The 21,449-nt window shown below is 32.0% G+C and overlaps 1 protein-coding gene across 5 annotated transcripts; it reads right to left on the bottom strand.

Annotated features, from left to right (window-relative positions):
• Nucleotides 1–13,231: 13,231 nt before the first annotated feature.
• LOC105324641 (toll-like receptor 4) lies at nucleotides 13,232–21,393 on the bottom strand. Of its 5 annotated transcripts, XM_066075732.1 has the most exons (4): nucleotides 21,309–21,393; nucleotides 21,007–21,123; nucleotides 19,044–19,136; nucleotides 13,232–16,713 (listed from the first exon to the last, which is right to left on the bottom strand). In XM_066075732.1, exons 3-4 carry the CDS (start codon nucleotides 19,062–19,064, stop codon nucleotides 14,008–14,010), a joined length of 2,727 nt encoding a protein of 908 aa, XP_065931804.1. In that variant the 5' UTR covers nucleotides 19,065–19,136; nucleotides 21,007–21,123; nucleotides 21,309–21,393; the 3' UTR covers nucleotides 13,232–14,007. The 5 variants fall into 5 exon arrangements, with proteins under 5 accessions (XP_065931804.1, XP_065931803.1, XP_034299508.1 ...); XM_066075731.1 differs by having other exon boundaries at nucleotides 21,007–21,378; XM_034443617.2 differs by having other exon boundaries at nucleotides 18,926–19,136; nucleotides 21,007–21,377.
• Nucleotides 21,394–21,449: the final 56 nt, after the last annotated feature.

Genomic DNA, 21,449 nt, shown 5'->3' with positions numbered 1-21,449 from the left:
ACGCGCTTCATTTTAAAAATGGGTTTTGCGTGTATTATTCATCGCATTGTCTTATTTATTAGGCGTTTGTTCAAGTAATAAAAATATATGAATAAAACTTATAATATCATCGTTCAGGATGCGCAATTTTGTACACTGTTCTTTGGTAAATATCTATATAAGTATGTAATGATAATGGTTTTTTTAAATGAATTCATGTATTTTCAACTTAATCATACTTTTGGGAAAAGTTTAATTTTGAACAGTGTACGCGATTGCCCAGGTATAGTATAACATGTATGGATACCTAACGGTGACAACTAAGTACATGTCTTTATTTATTTTCACATGTATATACACCTCCTTTCATATCTGCGTCTGAGTTCCTTCGGGGGCTTCTGGGAGGAGATAATGCTAGACATTTTGGGGAGACTGCAATATAACCTAATCTGAGAGAGAATAAAGGCTCCACTGTAGTGTTCATCGTCTCAAGCCACGGGATTTGTGTCCATTCTATTTCCATAAACTGCACAACCAATGATATGCTTTCTCTCTCTTTCTCTCTCTCTCTCTCTCTCTCTCTCTCTCTCTCTCTCTCTCTCTCTCTCTCTCTCTTTAAAGGTTTCAAAAAAAGATAGACGGTATATAATTTGTGATAAAGTGCTATGATACAAAGCGTTTTGATGCAGAAATATATTTGTACACTGCCTAGCAATTATCTTTAGATTGCTGTCTGAGCGCCTTTAAGGCACCATTTTAATTTGTTTTACTACTTCACATTTCAAAACCTCACAAAATTAGATGCATTTCTTTACATAAAAAATTAAAGAATGATTTAGTTTAAAGGGAAAAGTGGAGAAAAATTATGACATTCTTTAATGGGAGCTAGTGATAAATGAAAAAAAATAATTTTATCAGTCAAATAATCTTTACATCATTCGAGCTTGACGTTAAATGAGACTTTCACATGAATAGCATTCGGAGACATTTACACTTTCCAGATCACTAAATACACAACACTGTGGGATTGATACGAGGGTTGCTCCAAAAGTAGTGTCACAGTTGCAATAAAATCATGAAAACTCGCTTTAATGACAAAATTTCGAACTGTATTATATTTACATATGTTTATTTAGATCTGAAAATTTTAGTGCAAAACAATGTTTGTTTCCGAAGACAACATATATAGAGCGTTAGGTAAGGACAGTCGCCGCACGCCTGCGACGTTGGTTATGTATTTTTGACGTTTTGTTTTAAACTCATACTTCTGTGCTTTACAGAGAAATGGTTGGGATGCTAAATCCACACTTTATTGTAATTTTTTCTATTACATGTAAATATCAATACATTGTATTTTATCTGTAACATCCGGTCGCGACGGTACCAAACAAGATTCTATATTCTATTATTGATATTTTCAATAGAATTTTCCAGATTGTTTTTGAAATATTACACAGTATTGAAATGGCAAATACTTGAAAAGTGCATTTCTTCTGTTGAGATATTTCAGATCTTATTGAGATGTTAATTTTCTGAGATTGTCCGCGCGATATCTCAATAAAGTCTAGTGACTGAACAACCAATCATTGCCATCAAATAGACCTTAACATGTTAATGTACAGAATAGATACAGCGTTTTAGTTATTAGTCCATCACTTCAGCAATCACCGAAGGTGACACCAAAAATCGGCTTTTAAAAGTTTTTGCTTTTCTAATGAAAAATTCTATCTATTTTAGATCCCTTCGAATGAAATATACGTTATCCTCATTTGAGATATTTCAGATATCTATTTGATATGTTTCTTTTCTGATTTTGTACGTGCGATATCTCAAAAACAGTAAGTGTTTGAACAACCAATCTTTGCTTTATGATAGACCTTTTCATGAATATGTGCAGAATACGTATCAATAACTTGTCTGTCAGTTCTGGTCGTAACCAGAAGCAAGCAAAATTGTACTTTTTACTTTTATAATTTTCGATAGAATTTTCCAGACATTTTTTTAAATTTCAGCGCACTATTGTAATGGTAAATACATGAGTATTGCTTTTTTCTACTGAGGTATCTCAGATATTTTCAGAATCTTTTCTGATTTTGTCTGTGCAAGACTCAATAACGGAAAGTGATTGAGTAACCAAGATTTGCTATATGATAAACCTAAACATGTAGATGTGCAGCAAAGGTATCAATGATTTATCCGGCATGTCCAGTCGTCACCGGAACCAAACAAAATTATATTTTTTAAAACTTTCTAATCAATGATAGTATATTCTAGATTTTTTCAAAAATTCAACCCAGGATTATAATCTCACGGTAAATCATCATGATGATTATTGCGTTTCTTATGTTGAGATATCTCGGATATATCATTTAGATGTCTCTTTTTTTTTGTTATTTTCATGTTTCATGAAATGATGAAATGTTAGAGTATCAACAGAGGAACACGTTTTCTTTTTTTACTATGATTTTCCGCTTTGCAATTGCAAATGCAACGAAGTGTTTAATGACAACTTTTGTAGTTTTAAAATTCGTCTATGGAAGACCTATTCGTTGCTCGCAACGAGATCGCATCTAGTTATATTTACTTTTCAGTTATAGAAGTGGGGCCCATTGCAAGTACATGCATTGTATCCCCAAAAATACAGTAAAATTAGTGTTATTTTATTTTAAAAAAAAATAGTAAAACAATTTTGTAACTAAGTTCATCCGACGGTTTTTTTAAATTGAGACAAACCCCTGGAATCAATTTTCAAACGATTGTCCGTCTCCTTGAAATACTCTTAAAATAAGGTAAATTTGTGTGACGGTTTTAATTTTCATCTAATGACCTTCTTATCTTTTTTATAATGGAGGGGCCGGCAAGAAATGCATGCTTTGATATTTGTGGGGAAAAAAATTAATGATACACGTATATGTGAGTGTAGAAGATTAGACAATTAGATAATTAAGGGGTCCTCTAAGGGGCACAGGTATAGAGTATACCTATGTTCACCTGAAAAAAACAAGAGTTGATTATTCATTATCACTTTCGTCATATTTTGAATTCATTTTATTTCATTGTAAAAAGTTAAAAGGAATGAACACGATTTCTTAAACTAAGATGTTACTCTCCTTGTTAAGAGCATTATGTATGTTAAATTAACTTATTGACTTATTAATCAAATAGTATATGCTACATACAAAAAAATAGATACCTACTCCAAAATTTCCTAAATGTTTGTATTAGAAGCAAACAAATTTTCATAAGAAAGATTAGATAAAAATATGAAATGACTTAATTGAAAAACTTAAAATATTTTCAAAATTAAGGATATCGTTTTTATTTTGCTCATATTAATGAAAAGTAATCTATAAAACAAACGACATACAAAACAAATGTTTTGCCTTTTTATCAAATCCTAATGTAAGAGATAGAAATGCATTGAATTCCCTTGAGAAGATATTTCTTTAAACAACAATAATTTATAAGATCTATTTATGGGTTTTTTTTTATCTACACTTGTATATCTTAACTTCTCTCTCAATTATTTTGACAATATTAAAATGAAAACTAATGTTTAGGGGATATCTGAGTGATTCGAGAAAGTTAATGCAATTTACATGTACAAATATTTTAAACCAAAATTTAACTAGCTAGTATTTTTTTTCTGTACATATGTCAAATTCCGTATGTTATTCTTTTTAAAGTTTAAAGGGGCATGGTCACGATTTTGGTCAATAATTTTTCCGATTCTAACGTATGTACAATACTTCATTAAGACAATTTTGATAGGCAGCAAAAATTCGAGTGCCATCCGTTAAGTTATCAGCGATTTACTGAGCTTACAATTCTTTGCTATGTAAACAAATATTTTGTTTACAATCTTAATGTCGAAGACCTTAAAAGAATGTGTTAAATATTAGAAACTTTTTTTTTGTTAAAACGAATATAAAGAAGATAGAATAAGCTATACTTATCCCGTAAAGTTGCTTTTTAGTGCTCAAATTACATGTAATCAAATATTACACATGAATATTTAGTTATGGAGAGAGACACATCATTATTATGGAAACACCAGGAGAGAGAGAGAGAGAGAGAGAGAGAGAGAGAGAGAGAGAGAGAGAGAGAGAGAGAGAGAGAGAGAGAGAGAGAGAGCATATCATGTAATGATTCGGGCTGGGTAGTTGGGTTGATTATGGGTGCTGATTCTAATATGTTAATATGATAATCAAAGTAACAGAAATTATTAAAATACATGTATACATGGATAATTAAAAAGATAAATTGATTGGTATCCTTCACTTTGGGACTCAGAATTGAATTGAAATTAAAACCTTCGAAATTAAAAAGATAGGAATGAAATGTATACCCCGGACCTTTTATGTTAGGCAGACCTCTTCTTATACGGGCCGGACCCTTTTATAGCAAAGGCGGACCTTAAATGTTAAAATTAAAGGTCCGGCCGGACCCTTTAACGGGGCGGACCTTTAATTATACGACACCGGTCAGCAGAGGATGCTCACTCTTCCTAGGCACCTGATCCTACCTCTCTCTTTTTGGAGGTCCGTGTTGCTCTGCTTTGAATTTGTATTTCGTTTTATGGATTTTTGAGATGGTTGACGGTTTGTTATTGTCATTTATTCATAGTATATGTTGATAAGTGAATGTTGTAAAATATCAATAGTAGTACATGTATATATAAGAAATCTAACAAACATTTACACTGATTTTTTTAGGTACTTTTGTTTCATCAATATTCGCCAAATACCAATTTTCGGTGATATAATTGTTGAGTTGATTCGGAAAATGAAATGTTCATCGAAGTGCTATTTCGAATTACAACAAGTTATTGTATTGAAAGAATCACTGGCAACAAATTTACGTATGTATCTTTTGATTGTCATTAAATAAACGAATAATTATGGGCACGAATATTAATGAAACCACAGGGGTTTTTTGTTCTGTTTTTTTTTTTACTTTTATTTTGGCGGGGGGGGGGGGGGGGGGTTAAAGTTATCGTAATAATTCCTAAATAATTTTAAATTGTAGAAAACTATATATGTAAACTAGTTATTTATCTTTGCATATGAAATGCTTTTAGTGAATGTATTAAACTTTGACAAGTGTCCTTAGGTTCAAAAAGAAAAGAGCACACATGCATCATCTTTTAAATATATTTGTTTTTCGTCAGTTATGTATCAATATGCTATCTTTTCCTTAGGCAATTACGAAATAGTGAATTTGCAAGTTTAATTGTTATATTTAAAATTGAAACATCTGTGTAATGCATTTGTAGTTGCACTTCCTGGAACGTCAGCGCTGCCAATTCACTGTACAAGCCTTCCGGGTTTTTTCCATCATAGTATCGTGTAAAACTAATGCCTATTAACACATCAGAAGGAGGTTTTTTTATCACTTTTATGGGTTTTTTTTTTTACATATCCGTATATCTGTGTACTTCATAACATTTGAAACCTTGATTTTTCATATAACGCTTGTAAAAGCTTTTCAAAAAGAACTTTAGATCTATTTATCTCCCAGGATAGGAATAAAGGTAAATATTTAAACTGCATTTTCAAAGCTATAGCTGCATGTATATATTTGTAAAAAAGGATGAGATATTTCTGGAACACCAAGTCACTTTAAATTAAGATAATAAATAATTTGTGTGGACAAACATTTATGATTTTTAACGACATACGATAAAAATGCATTGTTCCTAAGCAAAATATGATATGTGAATTATAGACTTTCAATGAAAACGCAAAACTTGAATTCAATTTTCAATTAGTTGAAAATGAAAGACTAACAACGTTTACTCTGCATAACGAACAAAATAGTTCTTTATTGTTCCTGAAAACATTGTAAAAAAGAATAATACCACGATGTGTACTAAATCAGGCCCCTATCAATTATAAACATAAAGAGGAATACCAGCTTACGTAATTGAATATTAAACAACCTTTTGAACTATTGAAGGCCGCTTACTGTAAATCTATTCGATCTGGAGTTGGATCACTGGCTATATTTATTTTGGGTACTCTCAGAAAAGTTAGTTTTGAATTGATATGAAACATCTTGTTACAATTTTTCACGAAAAGCGTAACCAATCTAGAATTAACAGAATCGTCTCACAAAAACGAGCTACTCTTCATGCAATATTGTTTTGGAACCTTTTTTTTTTCCATTTTTTTACCCCCGTTCTAAAAATAAACAATGGATGAAATTTTATCTTTTTCTTATGATACACGTATAATGATATTTTAAACTATATCGGTATTGCTGATCAATAGCGAGATATCTATGTGTAGAAAATAATATTAAAACAGTGTATAAAACAGTAGTTTTTGATTTTATGAATTATGGTTGTTGGTGTCCATGAGATGCTTGATTTGTGTTTTTGTTGAATCAGGTAGAATAAAAATGTTATGCTTGATATGGGTATATAAATTATTTCAATTAAGAACAATTTCTTATTTGAAAGTTTATTATCATAGACATTTTGATTGGAATCAAAAGTTATTTTCAGTGTAATGTTATTTGAAGTTGATATTTACATATTTTTACTTGTCATGAATTTTTTTGTAGCCGCTGCATCCCCCCACATGTTTAAAAAACGCGGTACCATATAAATAGTGCCTGTTTGGGAGGGTAACTGCTGAAATTGACACCCCGAGACAACCATTGTCAAACGACGCGAAGCGTCAATGGTTGATAATGTTTTTCGAGGGGTGTCAATTTCAACAGTTACCATCCCAAACAGGCACTATTTATTTTATTATACTGAATGTCTTAATTTTAAAGACAATTTTACTGCTTTTATATAGAAATGAAGTGAATTCAACGGCGAACAGTACGCGCATAATTTACGCGCATGTAACAATTCGTTGTGTTACCCGTTGCCAAGTGTGTTGCTAACGCTGAGGGTAATAGAATGGATTACCAACTGCGTCTAAAACAATCAGATTTCAGCATTTAACATGAAAGTATAATAAAATCACATTGTTCCACATCACATCACATTTCCACAGTGATGTCTTGATATGAGCAAACCTAAATTACACTTCAAAACAAGGTCATTAAAATTTGATATACTTGTAATTCTTAAGGCATGGAGTAAAAACTTTGATCGAATTTAATTGTAAATATATGGGAAATATTTGTTATACATGTAAATATAGCAATATAATAAGCATCTTTCCGTGACAAGTTCACTTAAATTGTTAAAATGTCAAACATTAATCATTTGACACTTAATAAACGCATGTCGTAAGAGTTTGAAAAATTAAAGCAAAAGAAAATCACAACAGTACTGCTTCAATAAGTTGATGCAGTTTTAATAAAAGTTAATAATTACAAGAAATGTTACATGGCATTTTTGTCTTAAACAGTAAATTCGAAATAACCGACAAATGTATAGCCAACGACCTAGATCAGGCGCAATTCGATTTGCACTTTCAATACAGTGTTGCTTGTCTTTGTCATATATTATCTCTCATTAAGTTCAATATATTTTATTTCCCTTTTGAATTTGAAAAGGAAGATTTCTTCAAAATCAAGAAGATAAAATCCCAAACCAGGTACATTTGAGGTTGGTTTACTGGTATAAACATGTTGATCCAGAGTCATTCATACAGAATCTACACCTTACTACATTATAATTGAGAGACAAAGGCGAGAAAATGGCTTATTTTTCGAGATTAATGGACTCACACGGAGATTATCATCTTCAAACATTTTTGGCAATCGTAGAGTTTTTCAAGTCAAATGTTTTTAATTGCCAAAAAATTGAAGATTTCAGCGGTTTTTTTCTTTCTTTACTTTATTGTCAACCATTCCTGTTCATTATTAAAAGTGTAAATACCGATATTTTCTTGATATAATAGTAATTGTTCTCTAAAAGTTCGATGCAAATATATATTATTATTTGACTAGCAATTAAAACAAGAAGGGCAAAGGCCTAGGAGGTCACCTGAGTACCATAGCCGTTAGATGGAACTGCCAGGGAGTCTCATGTTTGCATTAAGCTTCATGTTGGACTGTTAATTCTAATCCGAGACTGTAAGAGTCGAAAATTCTAGGATTATTTATACATGTACCATTGCTTAAGGGACCAAAAATTATAATCTGTTGGTAAAAAGAGACCTGATCGCCTTTAATTGTCAATCTTTTATAATATTCACAATTTCATCTATAATGCACACAACATGCATACAGTTTCTTGCTACAATTCTAGTATTCATGAACTGTTGAACACAAGATCTAGAAGAGTTTTTTATTCGGAAGTGTTTTAGGCTTTGTTACATAAATCAATGTTAAGGAGGCTCATTGGACAACAAAGTAACCATCAGATATACCAAAAACTTTCAGATATTACATGTATTTGTTTACCTTTAAACGATCAATTAATAAAGAAAACATTCCTACACTACATTTTGAATGGGTATTTTTAAAAATATTTCTATAGAGAGCTCTTTTTATTAAGGAAACTAATACAATTTAAAAATTGCCACAGTCGTCCAGCCCTTTTACGTAATGTGGATAAAAAAGATCGCATCTGCAGATGTGCTACTGAAGGCTCCTAAACATTATCCACATTGAAGTAAAGACAAAACAAAATAAAAATTATTTTTGAGTTTTCTTAAATCGACATACTTTATGATAGGACGTATTTTCCCCTCATTGCACTCTCCTTGTCGAACATTTTTGCCTGATTTAAAAGATATCTCAACAAAATCGTATTTCTAAGACGTGATGGTGAAGAAATGAGGATGATTTCGTATTTCTAATTGTTTGCCAAGAGCTCTTGTTTCCAATAAATCATATTTAATTATTATAAATTCACTTGTATTTATGATTGTTTCACTTGATAGATTAGGATTATCAAGATTACAAATTAATTAAATATACAATTTCTGAAAAGGTTATTCAGATATTACCTACCACACACAAAGAACATAGGCGTACAGTAATGTACTTTTGGTTTGCTGATTACTCTTTAAAAGGGGACCAAATTATGATACTGATTCGTTACTTTGTTATGGAGCTCTTCGAAAACTTTCAGAAAATATCTCTGTTAATATTAATTTGTTATGGATAGTCTACTACGGCATTGTTCTTAAGTATGGCAAGTAAAATCTTCCCAAAAAGAATGCCTGTCTAAATTATTCTACTGGAAGCATGTATCAATTCATTTCATTAATACAAATAAAATTTTCGTTTCCACTTTAATCAGAATGCGCATATTCAGGAAGTTATGTCCTTTTCTTTCACTTTAGTGCATAAATATTACTGACATCAAAATTATTTCAGGAAAGTATCATTATATTGTAAGCGTGAAAATGGAAGAGAAAACAGTCAAGTTTTAAGTTGTATTTGTTATATTGAGATAACAAAAATCAACGGCATGTCTTACCTTTTCTCATAACAGAGAAGGAACACCTATATTCTGTCCCAAGTTTTGTACTGTCACATTTGGACAGTTTTTAATTAAAATGCACGTACATGTACATATGTACATGTGAAAGAAATACATCATTGAAATTGTTGAAGGGGAAAATATCCAAGATATCTTCATAGACACATTATCATTTTTCAGTCGAAAAAAATCACTAGATCGAAAACTTATTTCTTGTGGAGATTTATTTTTTTCTTTCTTCATTCGAACGTCACGCAGAATACCTAGCAAAAGTACTTAACGTTATAATTATCTGGTTAGTTTTGATTTCTTTTACAATACAATATTAATTTACCGTAGACTTCCTATTATTTAGCAGTGTGTTGAAACCTGATAAGCCAGAAGGGACATTTCAACAACAACAAAATGTAGGATTTTTTTTTATACCTTTGAATGAATATCGTTTAAACCATGGTCTATTTATAAATATTGAGAAATTCATGTCATGACGTCAGGCAACAAAAGTATGAAATGAAATCTCATTTACGTAGGTTTTCTTTATTAATCGTTTTTTATTAGTTGAGGAAACTTAGTTTTTTTTAGCATTAAACTGTGAATGTATTGGACGTGTATGATATACAATTGCATTGCAGTTTGAGACCAATTACTTAGGAAAAGACGCCGATAAGATAATATGTTTTTTAATGAAATACTTCATATTAAATTTAATTTTACTGATAAATGTTTATTTTGTTCAGATTTACATTTGCAGACAAATGGTTTTTTCATTATATTTAATTTGATGATAATTTTAAAAATTTGCTTTTAAAAAGTTTAATGTTGCAATATTGTTAATTTTCTAGCATATTTCGAAGTCATTTTTGCAGGAGAAACCTGCTTATCCTAAGCTTGGTTCTGTGTCCAATCGGTTAAACGTCAAGAAAACTATTTGTATTATTCTGTTAAAATTTGAAGTCAAAGATGAATACTATCAATAGGGCGAAAAAAAGCGACACAGTTGAAAAAAATTCAGGTTATCTTTTCTACAAAGTATAAACTATTCTTATGTACCTGGGTCACTTAAAAAAATATCCATTTATTTGGAATGAACACTAAAACTTCCTATTTAAAGTTATCTAACTTAATTAAGGTCTTCCGTTTCCAACGGAAGACCTTATTGTTTTCGTACTGTTTCTTTTTATTATTTTTTTTCTCCAAATTTTGTGCACGCGATTTCTCGAAAAACTATTGGACCGATTTCAATCATTTTTTTTACAGATGATGCGATGTAATCTGAATTTTATATGTTTTTGAAATTTTTGTTATCGTCTCTTCCGGTACCGATTTATCGGCCATTTTGTATATTTTTACGACCTATTTTGTGCAGAGCTGATCTCAGAAACTATCAGAGATATGACTATGAAATTTTCAGAATATGTAGTCTATAGTTTGAAGTTGTGCACTATTATGTTGTTTTACGCCAGTGGCGCCATTTCTTGGAGCTTGAAAATTGGGTACGAATTTTTGTTCAAAATTTTCACACGTTTTGATTTATATCTCTTTATCAGTTGATATTTTGTTAAAACATATATAACAAAAGTGGTAGAGAATTAAAAGTTCTTTTCAACGAAATCAAGAAAAAGGGGCTAGCCCCTTTATTTAGGAGCCAAGGCACTCAAAAACTCTATTATAAATAACTTAAAACCGATAAAGATTTTGTAATGCATTATAGAAGCAAAGTTGTTGATCGTAACAATATCTATCAGAAAAAATCATTACGAAATTAGGGATTTTTAGGGGCCAAAGTACTTAAAGTTTGACGCAATATATCTAGAAAAGGGGACATATTTTGTTAGGCATTGTAGAAGAGAAAATGTTTGCATTGATGACTCTAATTGATCCCATTAATCAAAACACCAAAGTATGTCCCCATTAAGGATCTAGAGGGCTGGCCCCTAAAATATTCAATCATTTGTATCTAAAAAATGAACAACAATTCTAGATAGGTGTAAGAACAAAAAATGTTAGTTTTTGTGAGACCATTCGAATGAACTCAAGAAAAAGGGGCTGGCCTCTAACATTAGGGGCTAAGACACTCGTACATGTAAACTCTATTACACATACCTTTAAAACGATAAAGATGTTGTAATGCATTATAGAAGCAAAGTTGTTGATCGTAACAATATCTATCAGGTAAAATCATTTCCTCACCCATTTATTACGTAATTAGGGATTTTAAGGGGCCAAAGTACTTAAAGTTTGACGCAATATATCTTGAAAAGGATTCATATTTTGTTAAGCATTGTAGAAGAGAAAATGTTTGCATTGATGACTCTAATCGATTCCATTAATCAAAACACAAAGGAATGTCCCCCTTAGGGTCTAGAGGGCTGGCCCCTAAAATATTCAATCATTTGTATCTAAAAAATGAACAACAATTCTAGATAGGTGTAAGAACAAAAAATGTTAGTATTTGTGGGCCTTTCGAATGAACTCATGAAAAAGGGGCTGGCTCCTTAAATTAGGGGCCAAGACACTCTAAAACACTATTACACATACCTTAAAACGATAAAGATTTTGTAATGCATTATAGAAGCAAAGTTGTGGATCGTAATATTATCTATCAGGTAAAATCATTGTCACACCCATTTATCACGTAATTAGGGATTTTAAGGGGCCAAAGTACTTAAACTTTGACGCAATTTATCTTGAAAAGGAGACATATTTTGTTAGGCATTGTAGAAGAGAAAATGTTTGCAATGATGACTCTAATCGATTCCATTAATCAAAACACCAAAGTCTGTCCCCATTAAGGATCGAGAGGGCTGGCCCCTAAAATAATCAATCATTTGTATCTCAAAAATAAACAACAATTCTAAATAGGTGTAGGAACAAAACATGTTAGTATTCGTGAGACCATTCGAATGAACTCAAGAAAAAGGGTCTGGCCCCTAAAATTAGGGCAAAGACACTCGTAAACTCCATAACACATACCTTAAAAACGATAAAAATTTTGTATTGCATTATAGAATCAAAAGGTGTTGATCGTAACAATATCTATCAGGTAAAATCATTGCCACGCCCATTTATTACGTAATTAGGGATTTTAAGGGGCCAAAGTACTTAAAGTTTGACGCAATACATCTTGAAAAGGATTCATATTTTGATAAGCATTGTAGAAGAGAAAATGTTTGCATTGATGACTCTAATCGATTCCATTAATCAAAACACCAAAGACTGTCCCCATTAAGGATCTAGAGGGCTGGCCCCTAAAATATCAATCATTTGTATCTCAAAAATGAACAACAATTCTAGATAAGTGTAAGAAAAATATTCTAGATAAGTGTAAGAACAATAAATGTTAGTATTCGTGGGACCTTTTGAATGAACTCATGAAAAAAGGGATGGCTCCTTAAATAAGGGGCCAAGACACTCGTAAAGTCTATTTCACATACCTTAAAAACGATACAGATTTTGTAATGCATGCGCATTACAGAAACAAAGTTGTTGGTCCTTACAATATTAGTTTGTAAAACTCATTGCCAAACCAATTGATGACGTAAATATAGATTTTAGGGGACTAAAATCTTACATCTTTAATGTGCTGTATGTGAAAAAGCAAAACTCTTTGTTACATGTTACATTTCAAGGGATATTGACAATCGTATGCATTATCTGAAAGGGAGTGATTGAAGGGGGAATTCTGAAATGTCATTGATATCTTAATCGTATCGTTTAAAAATTGAATGGAAGACCTACTCGTTACTCGTAACGAGATTGTATCTAGTTATTCTTCTTCTTGTTAACTTTGACTTTTTTAATTTTATAGATATATTTCTAATGTGTGTTTATCAATTGTATAAACAAAGACAACGGTAATAGACAACATAACTTTAATCAAAAGCAAAGGAATAAGAAAAACACATTATTCAAGAAAAGATAAAACAACTTTTATAATATGTAGTCTCTCACCATGATATTGACAGTTAAGGTAACTCCATACTCGTAAAGTTCTCTGATGAAAGTTGAAAAACCGAACTGATTTCAACTTAATAGAATTAAATTTCATCAATTGCTAGAAAAAATATACATGTCATCACACTCTTTGAGGTGCCCGATAAATATAAACTAAAGCATATTTTAACATCAGAAAACCGTATTCTTTTGGTTAAAGGTAAAAATTTTTGCATTCAGAAATTCGTTTATCTTGTTTAATTTCATTGTCAACTTTATCAGAAAACTAAAACTACAAAAATATTTTTGAATTTATCGTTGGGATAAGAAAAACTATAGCATTTAGACATACAACTGAAATAAAAAAGTAAAAAAAAAGGGTTATTTCCCCTTAGCATCTAAAAAATGTAAAAAAAATTATTGGAAATTTAGGGTAAAAATAACCTGCGAAAATATCTTGAACTTAACAGTATTTCTAATTATATACATGTGATTATATTCCCATAAAATAAATAAAACTATTTTGCACAAACTGTAAAGAACTCAAAGTTTTACAAAAAAGTATGACTTTAAAGAACACTGGATCTACTTTAATTAGGAACCGGTACATGATGCAGTTCTACGATGGATCTTAGATACTTTGCATTGATAGATGAAGCACGTCTTTTCGTAATACTCTTATAAACATAGTTGTAAATTCAAGGCTCGTGGACAGCGTCGATGAGAACATTCCAAAAATTAGTCTCTTCTTTGGCATCTCGCGGAAAATCGGCAAACACAGTTTGATCTCGTACTTGCGCGATTTTGTAGGGCAAATCTGCCAAAGGAATGTCTCCAAGAAATACGAATATTGTGCAGTTTCGTTTACGCACTACTGTTTCCTCATACCTTGCCATATGGAATTCATACATGCACCAATCCGATTTGATGAAATGAGAGGATACAATAAAAATGATCTTTCTGCTATGGCGAATGGCGCCAATTATGTTATCAGATATATCTGAACCAGGAACAAAGTCCCTGTCATGGAGACAAACTTTGAGTCCTGCTTCTCCCTCAAGTCGTTTGACGACCTCTTTTGTGGCAAAAGACCTGTTTCCTTCAGCGTAAGAGACGAAAACGTCATATTTGAAATTATTATCGTCTCCAAGACGTTCATAGCCTTTCTTGAACATTTCACGTTTAGCCAAATAAACGAAATATCGAATTTTCCATTTATGTCTATAAATGATGAAAATGCAAAGAAGCAACAAAACGAAAGTTGTCAAAATAATTATTATGACCAACACATACCATTCAGTTTTTCTACATTTTTCTTCAAGATTATGTATGATGACGTCTATTTGAGCAAAACCAGAGTTTAAAGGGTACCCATTGTCATCTGAACAGTTATATAGCTGATTATTTACAAATGTTACGGAATGGGAGTTCTTTTTCTTCTGAAACCATTTCAAGAAAGAAAATGAGCGACAAGAACATTCTAATGGATTGTTTTCTAGACTTATCACAAGTGAATTCGAGGGTATGAGATCTATCTGCGATGTAAAGTTTTCGTCAAGAAATCTAATGAAATTATTTGAAAGATCTAAGACGCTCAGATTATACATGTGCTGTATATCAAAATCGACAACATTAATGGCGTTGGTGCTTAGGTTCAGAGCTTTTAAATTGACAAGACCATGGAAGATTTTTCTAGGAAGGTGATCTAGTTGATTGTTTGCAATGCTTATATTTTGAAGATTTCTTAAACGTCGGAATATGTCACCGTTCTGATCATTTCGAAGTGGATACACTAAATAATTTTTATCAAGAATTAAAGTTTCCAGTCCTGATAGTTCTTTAAAAAAAGATTTTGAAACTTCGGAGCAGAGGTTTTCCGAAAGATCAAGATACTGCATACTTGTGGCATTGCACACGGGACCTACCCATCTTGTAAACCTGTTTCCGCGCAAATTAAGTTTATATAGATGATCATACATTAAATGCATGAATGGAATGGTGTCTCCAACTTTCGAATATTCGAAATTTATTGAGGTCAGGTTTGGTGGCAATATAGTTATCATTTCTACCGGCTGATCGCATGACTTATCTTCAACATGTAATGAAGTCCTCGATTGTCTTTGGCCTGATTGTGATAGCCCATTCATCTCAGGATTTGAATATGTCAGATAATCACCCACATTTGCACAATCACAGTTAATAGATACTTGATAATCATGACATGCATATTGGCCAACATATGGTGCTTTAAGATGCTTATTCTGATAGCTTATATCCAATTCTTTCAAGCCGGTTAGATGGGAAACATTTATAAATATGTAGCGCCCTAGTGAAAGTTTATTTCCGCTAAGAGAGAGCTTTCTGAGCGTCACAGGCAACTCTGCAGCAATTTGAGCTTCAGCATAATCAATCTTGTTGTCATCGAGATACAGTTCCTCCAAGGTTGTTTTGCGAAGAGATTGAAAAAACTTTCCGATCACAAATGTCGATCTCCCTATTGCACAGTATATCCGATTTGCTTTGAATATTTTGATTAAGGATCCTATAAGAGCATCTGAAGCATTCTTGAAACCACAAAAGGTTAACAAATTATTATCCGATATATCCAAGTAGTTGAGACTTCGAAGAAGTAAGAAAGTATTATTATGTATGCTTGCTATTGAACAATTTCTTACAACCAGAACCTTTAGGTCTTGGAGGTATTGAAAGTATGTTTCAGTGAGCCCATATAAACTCAGATTGCAATAACCACGGGATAAGTTTAATTCCGACAAATTTCGAAGCTTTGAAAATTCTTGACCAAAATTATATGTTGGTAATCCATCAATTTCTAATACTCGTAGAGAAATTAAATCCTGTAATGCGGTTCCTGGGTACACGGCCTTTGGGTTTGAGGAATTGCAAGAGTTGTTCTGCATCTCTAAGTGCCACAAAGCTTTTAAATCTCCAAATACGCCTTTGTAGAAAGTAATGTCGTCTAATGTCAAGAGATTAGAGCTTATGTTCAAAATTTGAAGAGAGTATAAACCATTAAAAGTTGATTTGAGAAAAATCTTGATTTTGTTACGGGAAAGATCAAGAACTTGCAGGCCAGCAGGAAGGGATCCAGGGACTGGTGTTTGCTCCATCTCGTTGAAGCTAAGATTTACAATTTGCACAACTGAAGTAAATTTTGGGGATTTTTTCAACTCAAGATGTGAACAGTCAGCTATAACTGTTCTATTTGCAATGGTACATGAACAATTAGAATATACCGGATCAGCCACACAAATAGAGCTATACACCACCTGAGCCTCGTTACTTAGCCAGATGATAACAACGACGTGAAGAATTTTTTTCAACTCCATTCTTCCATTCTGATGTTCGTATAGTGTCATCATCAATAAGGAGTAGTTTGGTAAGCACTGGAACAAAAGAAAAACATTGTATAGAAACAGTAATAGACAAAAGAGAGAGAGAAAGAAAGAGAGAGAGAGAGAGGTAGAGAGAGGTATTGCAGTATCGTTATTTCATATCACTGTTCCACAAAATTCAATGGCAACAACAAAACTGTACCAAACAGCACAAATTGAACTAAGCAAATTTGTTTAACCTATTTTTTTTTCTGTCAGGTTTAAATCCAGATCGATCAAACCGGTAGAAATACGTACCGCCGATGGACTTTTTGAATATAACGTTTTCGTAAATCTTTTTTCAAAATGTAATGGAAAAAATATTCGGATGGTATAAATAATTAAAAACTCTACGAAAAAGAAAAGAGACATGGCAGAAAGAAAGAGAGAAACATGTGACATCATATGGTTCTCCATACCTTTTGAAAAAGTTTCTCAGACAATCACAAACTGGTTGTAATTTGAAATGTACGATATTCTAGCATGTTTACGATGTAAAAATGACAATAAAAACTGCAATTTGCGAAAAAAACATAGACAAGTACTTGTTACATCTAATTATACAAAAGTCCCTACCGTATTTAAAAATTGGGATCGGTGAGAATGTTAACCGATGTCATATCCAGTGCGCTTAAAAGTTAAATAAGCATGTGCATTGATATCAACAATTTGCAGACGCACTTAAAAACCCCATGGTGGAACAAAGTATCTTTGATGGACTGTGTAAGACCTTTAAAACGCACAAATGCTCTTTAAATTCTATTACTTTATCAAAAAATTCTCAGTAGTGTAAAGATTTATGTCTTTTCTATTACGACTGAGTCAACGTTTCTGACATGGTTTATTTTGGATATTTCAATTTTTAATGAGGATATTGAAAACAACATATGTACGTGGCCATTTTAAATGTATTTTTTCAAAACTATAGATTTCTTTGTTTCGTTAACAGAATTATCAAGGGATATTTGAAGAGAAAAAAAGTAAGATAATAAAAATCGGTCTAAATAAATCAGTTGAAAAAGTATTTTATTGGAAGATACGCTCAAATATAAAAAAAAAACAACGACATTGATAATTTCATGCTTCATAATATTCCAACGTAAGTAAGAAGGAATTAAACTCAAATCAGTTCTTTTCAAATCAATCTATCATGTTACTACATTGTATTTCCTGTGCAAATTTTTAACTATGCTATCGCAATTTTAGCCTCTTTGTGGTATAGGTTTATTCTATATGTCAAATTTTACTCACACAATTAGGATAAATGTCAATTTGAAGCGTTGTATTTGTTAAACAAGAAAAGAATTCCACACAAAACGTCTCCAACAGTTTGAAGAATGATTTTGTTAGTTATTTGTTGACTTCTTTTCTTTATTATTGTTTGCATAATCTGCGCATTTTTTCAAAGCTACGCTTCCTGTATTTAGTAGGCTGAATTATCATTTTTCTTCTTCACAAGTTTTAACATTTTACGTGTTGTCTGTATCTAAAGTTGAAAATCAAAAAATACTAATTTAAGTCTTTAACTCTCCCACTGACAACAAGAGAAAAGGGACGAAAATAAAATGAGGCGAATAGCTCTTCATTCAATTCTAAAAGATATGACTAGTTCTCTCCCCAGATTCGTCAATTAAGATGTTTTCAGTATGCTGTTTTGACGTAGATGTATTCCTTTATTTCATTGGGTAAAATTATTAGGCTGAAAGGGTAACAATTTAACGCCATTACATTACAATATTGTTGTAGTGAGATCTGCCAATGGTTTATTGGGGGGGGGGGGGGGGGCATCAGGGCATAATATAAATATTTCTCACTCAGTATAATTTTTTTTAAAATATCGAATTATTTTAAATTGAATAGTTAGTACATGGTTTTTTTCTCTGTGATTATTTAAGAATAACATACATAAACAATTTTTTTCAAAATAACATTATAGATAACAGATGTGCAAAAGTTTACACAAAATTCAAAAGTGTATGGTTCGGTTTAACTCATTTCTCACAAGAACAATAAATATCATTCGGTTGACATTATTCTTGTACAGCATCAATAAGAACACTCCACAAATTGGTCTCATTCTTACCGTTTCGTGGGTAGTCAGCAAACACAGTGTGATCTCGAACCTATGCGATTTTATAAGGTAGTTCTTTCACAGGAATATTAATGTCCCCCAGAAATACATTGTACAAAACAGTTACGTTTACGCACTACTGTTTCCTCATACCTTGCCATATGGAATTCATACATGCACCAATCAGACTTTATGAAGTGAGAGGATACTGCAAATATGATCTTTCTGCTATGCCAAATGGCGCCAATGATGTTATCAGATATGTCCGTACCAGGAACAAAGTCCCTGTCATGGAGACACACGTTGAATCCTGCTTCTACCTCCAGTCGTTTGACGACCTCTTTTGTGGCAAAAGACCTGTTTCCTTCAGCGTAAGAGACGAAAACGTCATATTTGAAATTAGTTTTATCTCCCACACGTTCGTAACCTTTCTTAAACATTTGGCGTTTAGCCAAATAAACAAAATATTGAATTATTTTCCATTTGTGCTTCTAGCTGGTAAAAATGCATATCAGAAGCAAAGAAAACACAGTCAAAATGATACATTGACAAGAACATACCATTCAGCGTTTCTACATTTGATATCAAGTTTATGAATAATGGTATCAGTTGTAGCAAAACCATCGTTTATAGGAGACCCTTTCGCATCCGAACAGTTATATAGATGATAATTTATGAACGTTACAGAATGCGAGTTCGTTTTTTGTTGAAACCATTTTAAGAGCGACAGACAGCGACAGGAGCATTCTACTGGATTGCTTTCTATAGTCTGTCCCAAGTTATTTTTGCTGCATATTTGAACGATTTTTAATAAAAATACACATACCTGTGACTGAAGTGCAATTAAAATCGATGGAAGGGAAAATTCCCAATATAACTTCATTCACACATTATCATTTTTCCCTCGTAAAAATTCACAGGAACGAAAACAGATTTCCTACGGAGATTTATAATGGGGAATGTTGACATCTTTTCTCCATTCGGAAATACTCGGGACCCCTCGCGCAATTTTTCAACGTTATCATCCGGGCGTCTTCATCTCCTTGGCAATGGAAAAACCTCGTAGACTTTTTATTTTTAGCCGTGTACTGATACCCGACAAGCTAGAGGGGGCGTTTCAAAGGGGAAATCTTGGGATTTTTTCATACTATTGAATGAACATCGTCTGAACCAAGAGGTATTTATAGATATTGAATAATTTAAGAAAATATGCGGCAAAAATATCTTGGGACAGACTATAGACTTATAGCAAGTGAATACGGTATAAGATCTATCTGCGATGTAAACTTTTCGTCAAAATACCGAATAAAATTGTGTGAGAGATTTAACATGTTTATGTTGTTCATGTGATGTATATCAAAATCAACATCATTTATAGCGTTATTGTTAAGGTTTAGAGCTCTAAGATTGACAAAACCTTGGAAGATTTTTCTAGGAAGTTGATCAAATTGGTTGTTTGCAATGCAATGAGCGTAGAGAGACTATATCTTGTAAGGCTGTTCCAGGGTACATGTTACATTTTCCACAAAAATTGCGAGAGTTGTTGTGCATATCCAAGTGCCATAAAGCTTTCAAATTGCTTTAAACGCCTTTGTAGAAAATATTATCGTCCAGTAACAAATGATTTTAATTAATGTTTAATATTCGAAGAGATGACAAACCATCAATTGAATGTGTTTTGGGGGAACATTTTGATTTTATTATGGGACAGATCAAGAACTTGAAGGATGGCTGGGAGAGAACCTTGAACTGGACTTTGTTCAAGCTCGTTGAAACTTAAATTCACAATCTGAACAACTGATGTAAACATCAGTCACACAAAGAGAATTCGGCAATGATTGGACCTCTTTTGTCAGCCAGATCATTATACTGGCCAAAGGATTAAAGTCCACCGCACAGTTGTTTGTTGAAATTCAACCACTTAATAAAACTAAAAGAAACGAATATAACGCATTCTTATGATATCCTACGATGGTGTAAAGAAATAAAATGTCGAAAGATAGAAAAAAGGAGTCTAGGAATATCAATGCCACATCATTTCATATAGAAAAAAAATCATAATACTTTGATTTTAATCTTATGAATTTGATGTTTAATTTTGTATATTTAACTCTCGGGGAAGGAATCTTCACTGTCTCACAAGACAACAAAATTACTGTTTAAAACGATCGAATGAGAGTAACAACGTATATTCTCTCTTCGATATATTAAAAACTCAAAAAAGACAAAGTTACCTGGATTTTTCTGTATGTGAAACTTCTTTCCACTATTTTCTGTTGTGTGTCCTTTTTGAGGTTTTTACACGCCAAATTTTCTGCGGTGTAAAACCAATATAGTTTTAAATTTGTGGTCTGTTCAAACAAGAGTAATGATAAATGTCTGTTGAAAACAAATTGCAATCATTTATTATAAAGTATTAAATATGTTAACGTCCTTATCATGAAAAAGCCTTTTGTTTACCTTTGTTTACCAATGTTTATTTTTCAATATGATTTGAAAATATATTTTTATAATATTACAAATTAAACGATCTTACGTCCTTCGAAATTTCTTTCCCAGTTAATGTTGTTATATTGTTTAGTTATTTCCCGTTCCTTATGTATAAGGACATTTTTTTCGATCTAAAATGTTTAATAACATTAAATTTCTGTACATTTTGCTTTCGTGTTACCATTGT

Source organism: Magallana gigas, chromosome 2 (genome assembly GCF_963853765.1).
Source record: "Magallana gigas chromosome 2, xbMagGiga1.1, whole genome shotgun sequence".
In the NCBI taxonomy this organism is placed as follows: domain Eukaryota; kingdom Metazoa; phylum Mollusca; class Bivalvia; order Ostreida; family Ostreidae; genus Magallana; species Magallana gigas.
Note: the sequence above shows the minus strand (reverse complement) of the source record. Positions and strands in the feature narration are given on the sequence as shown.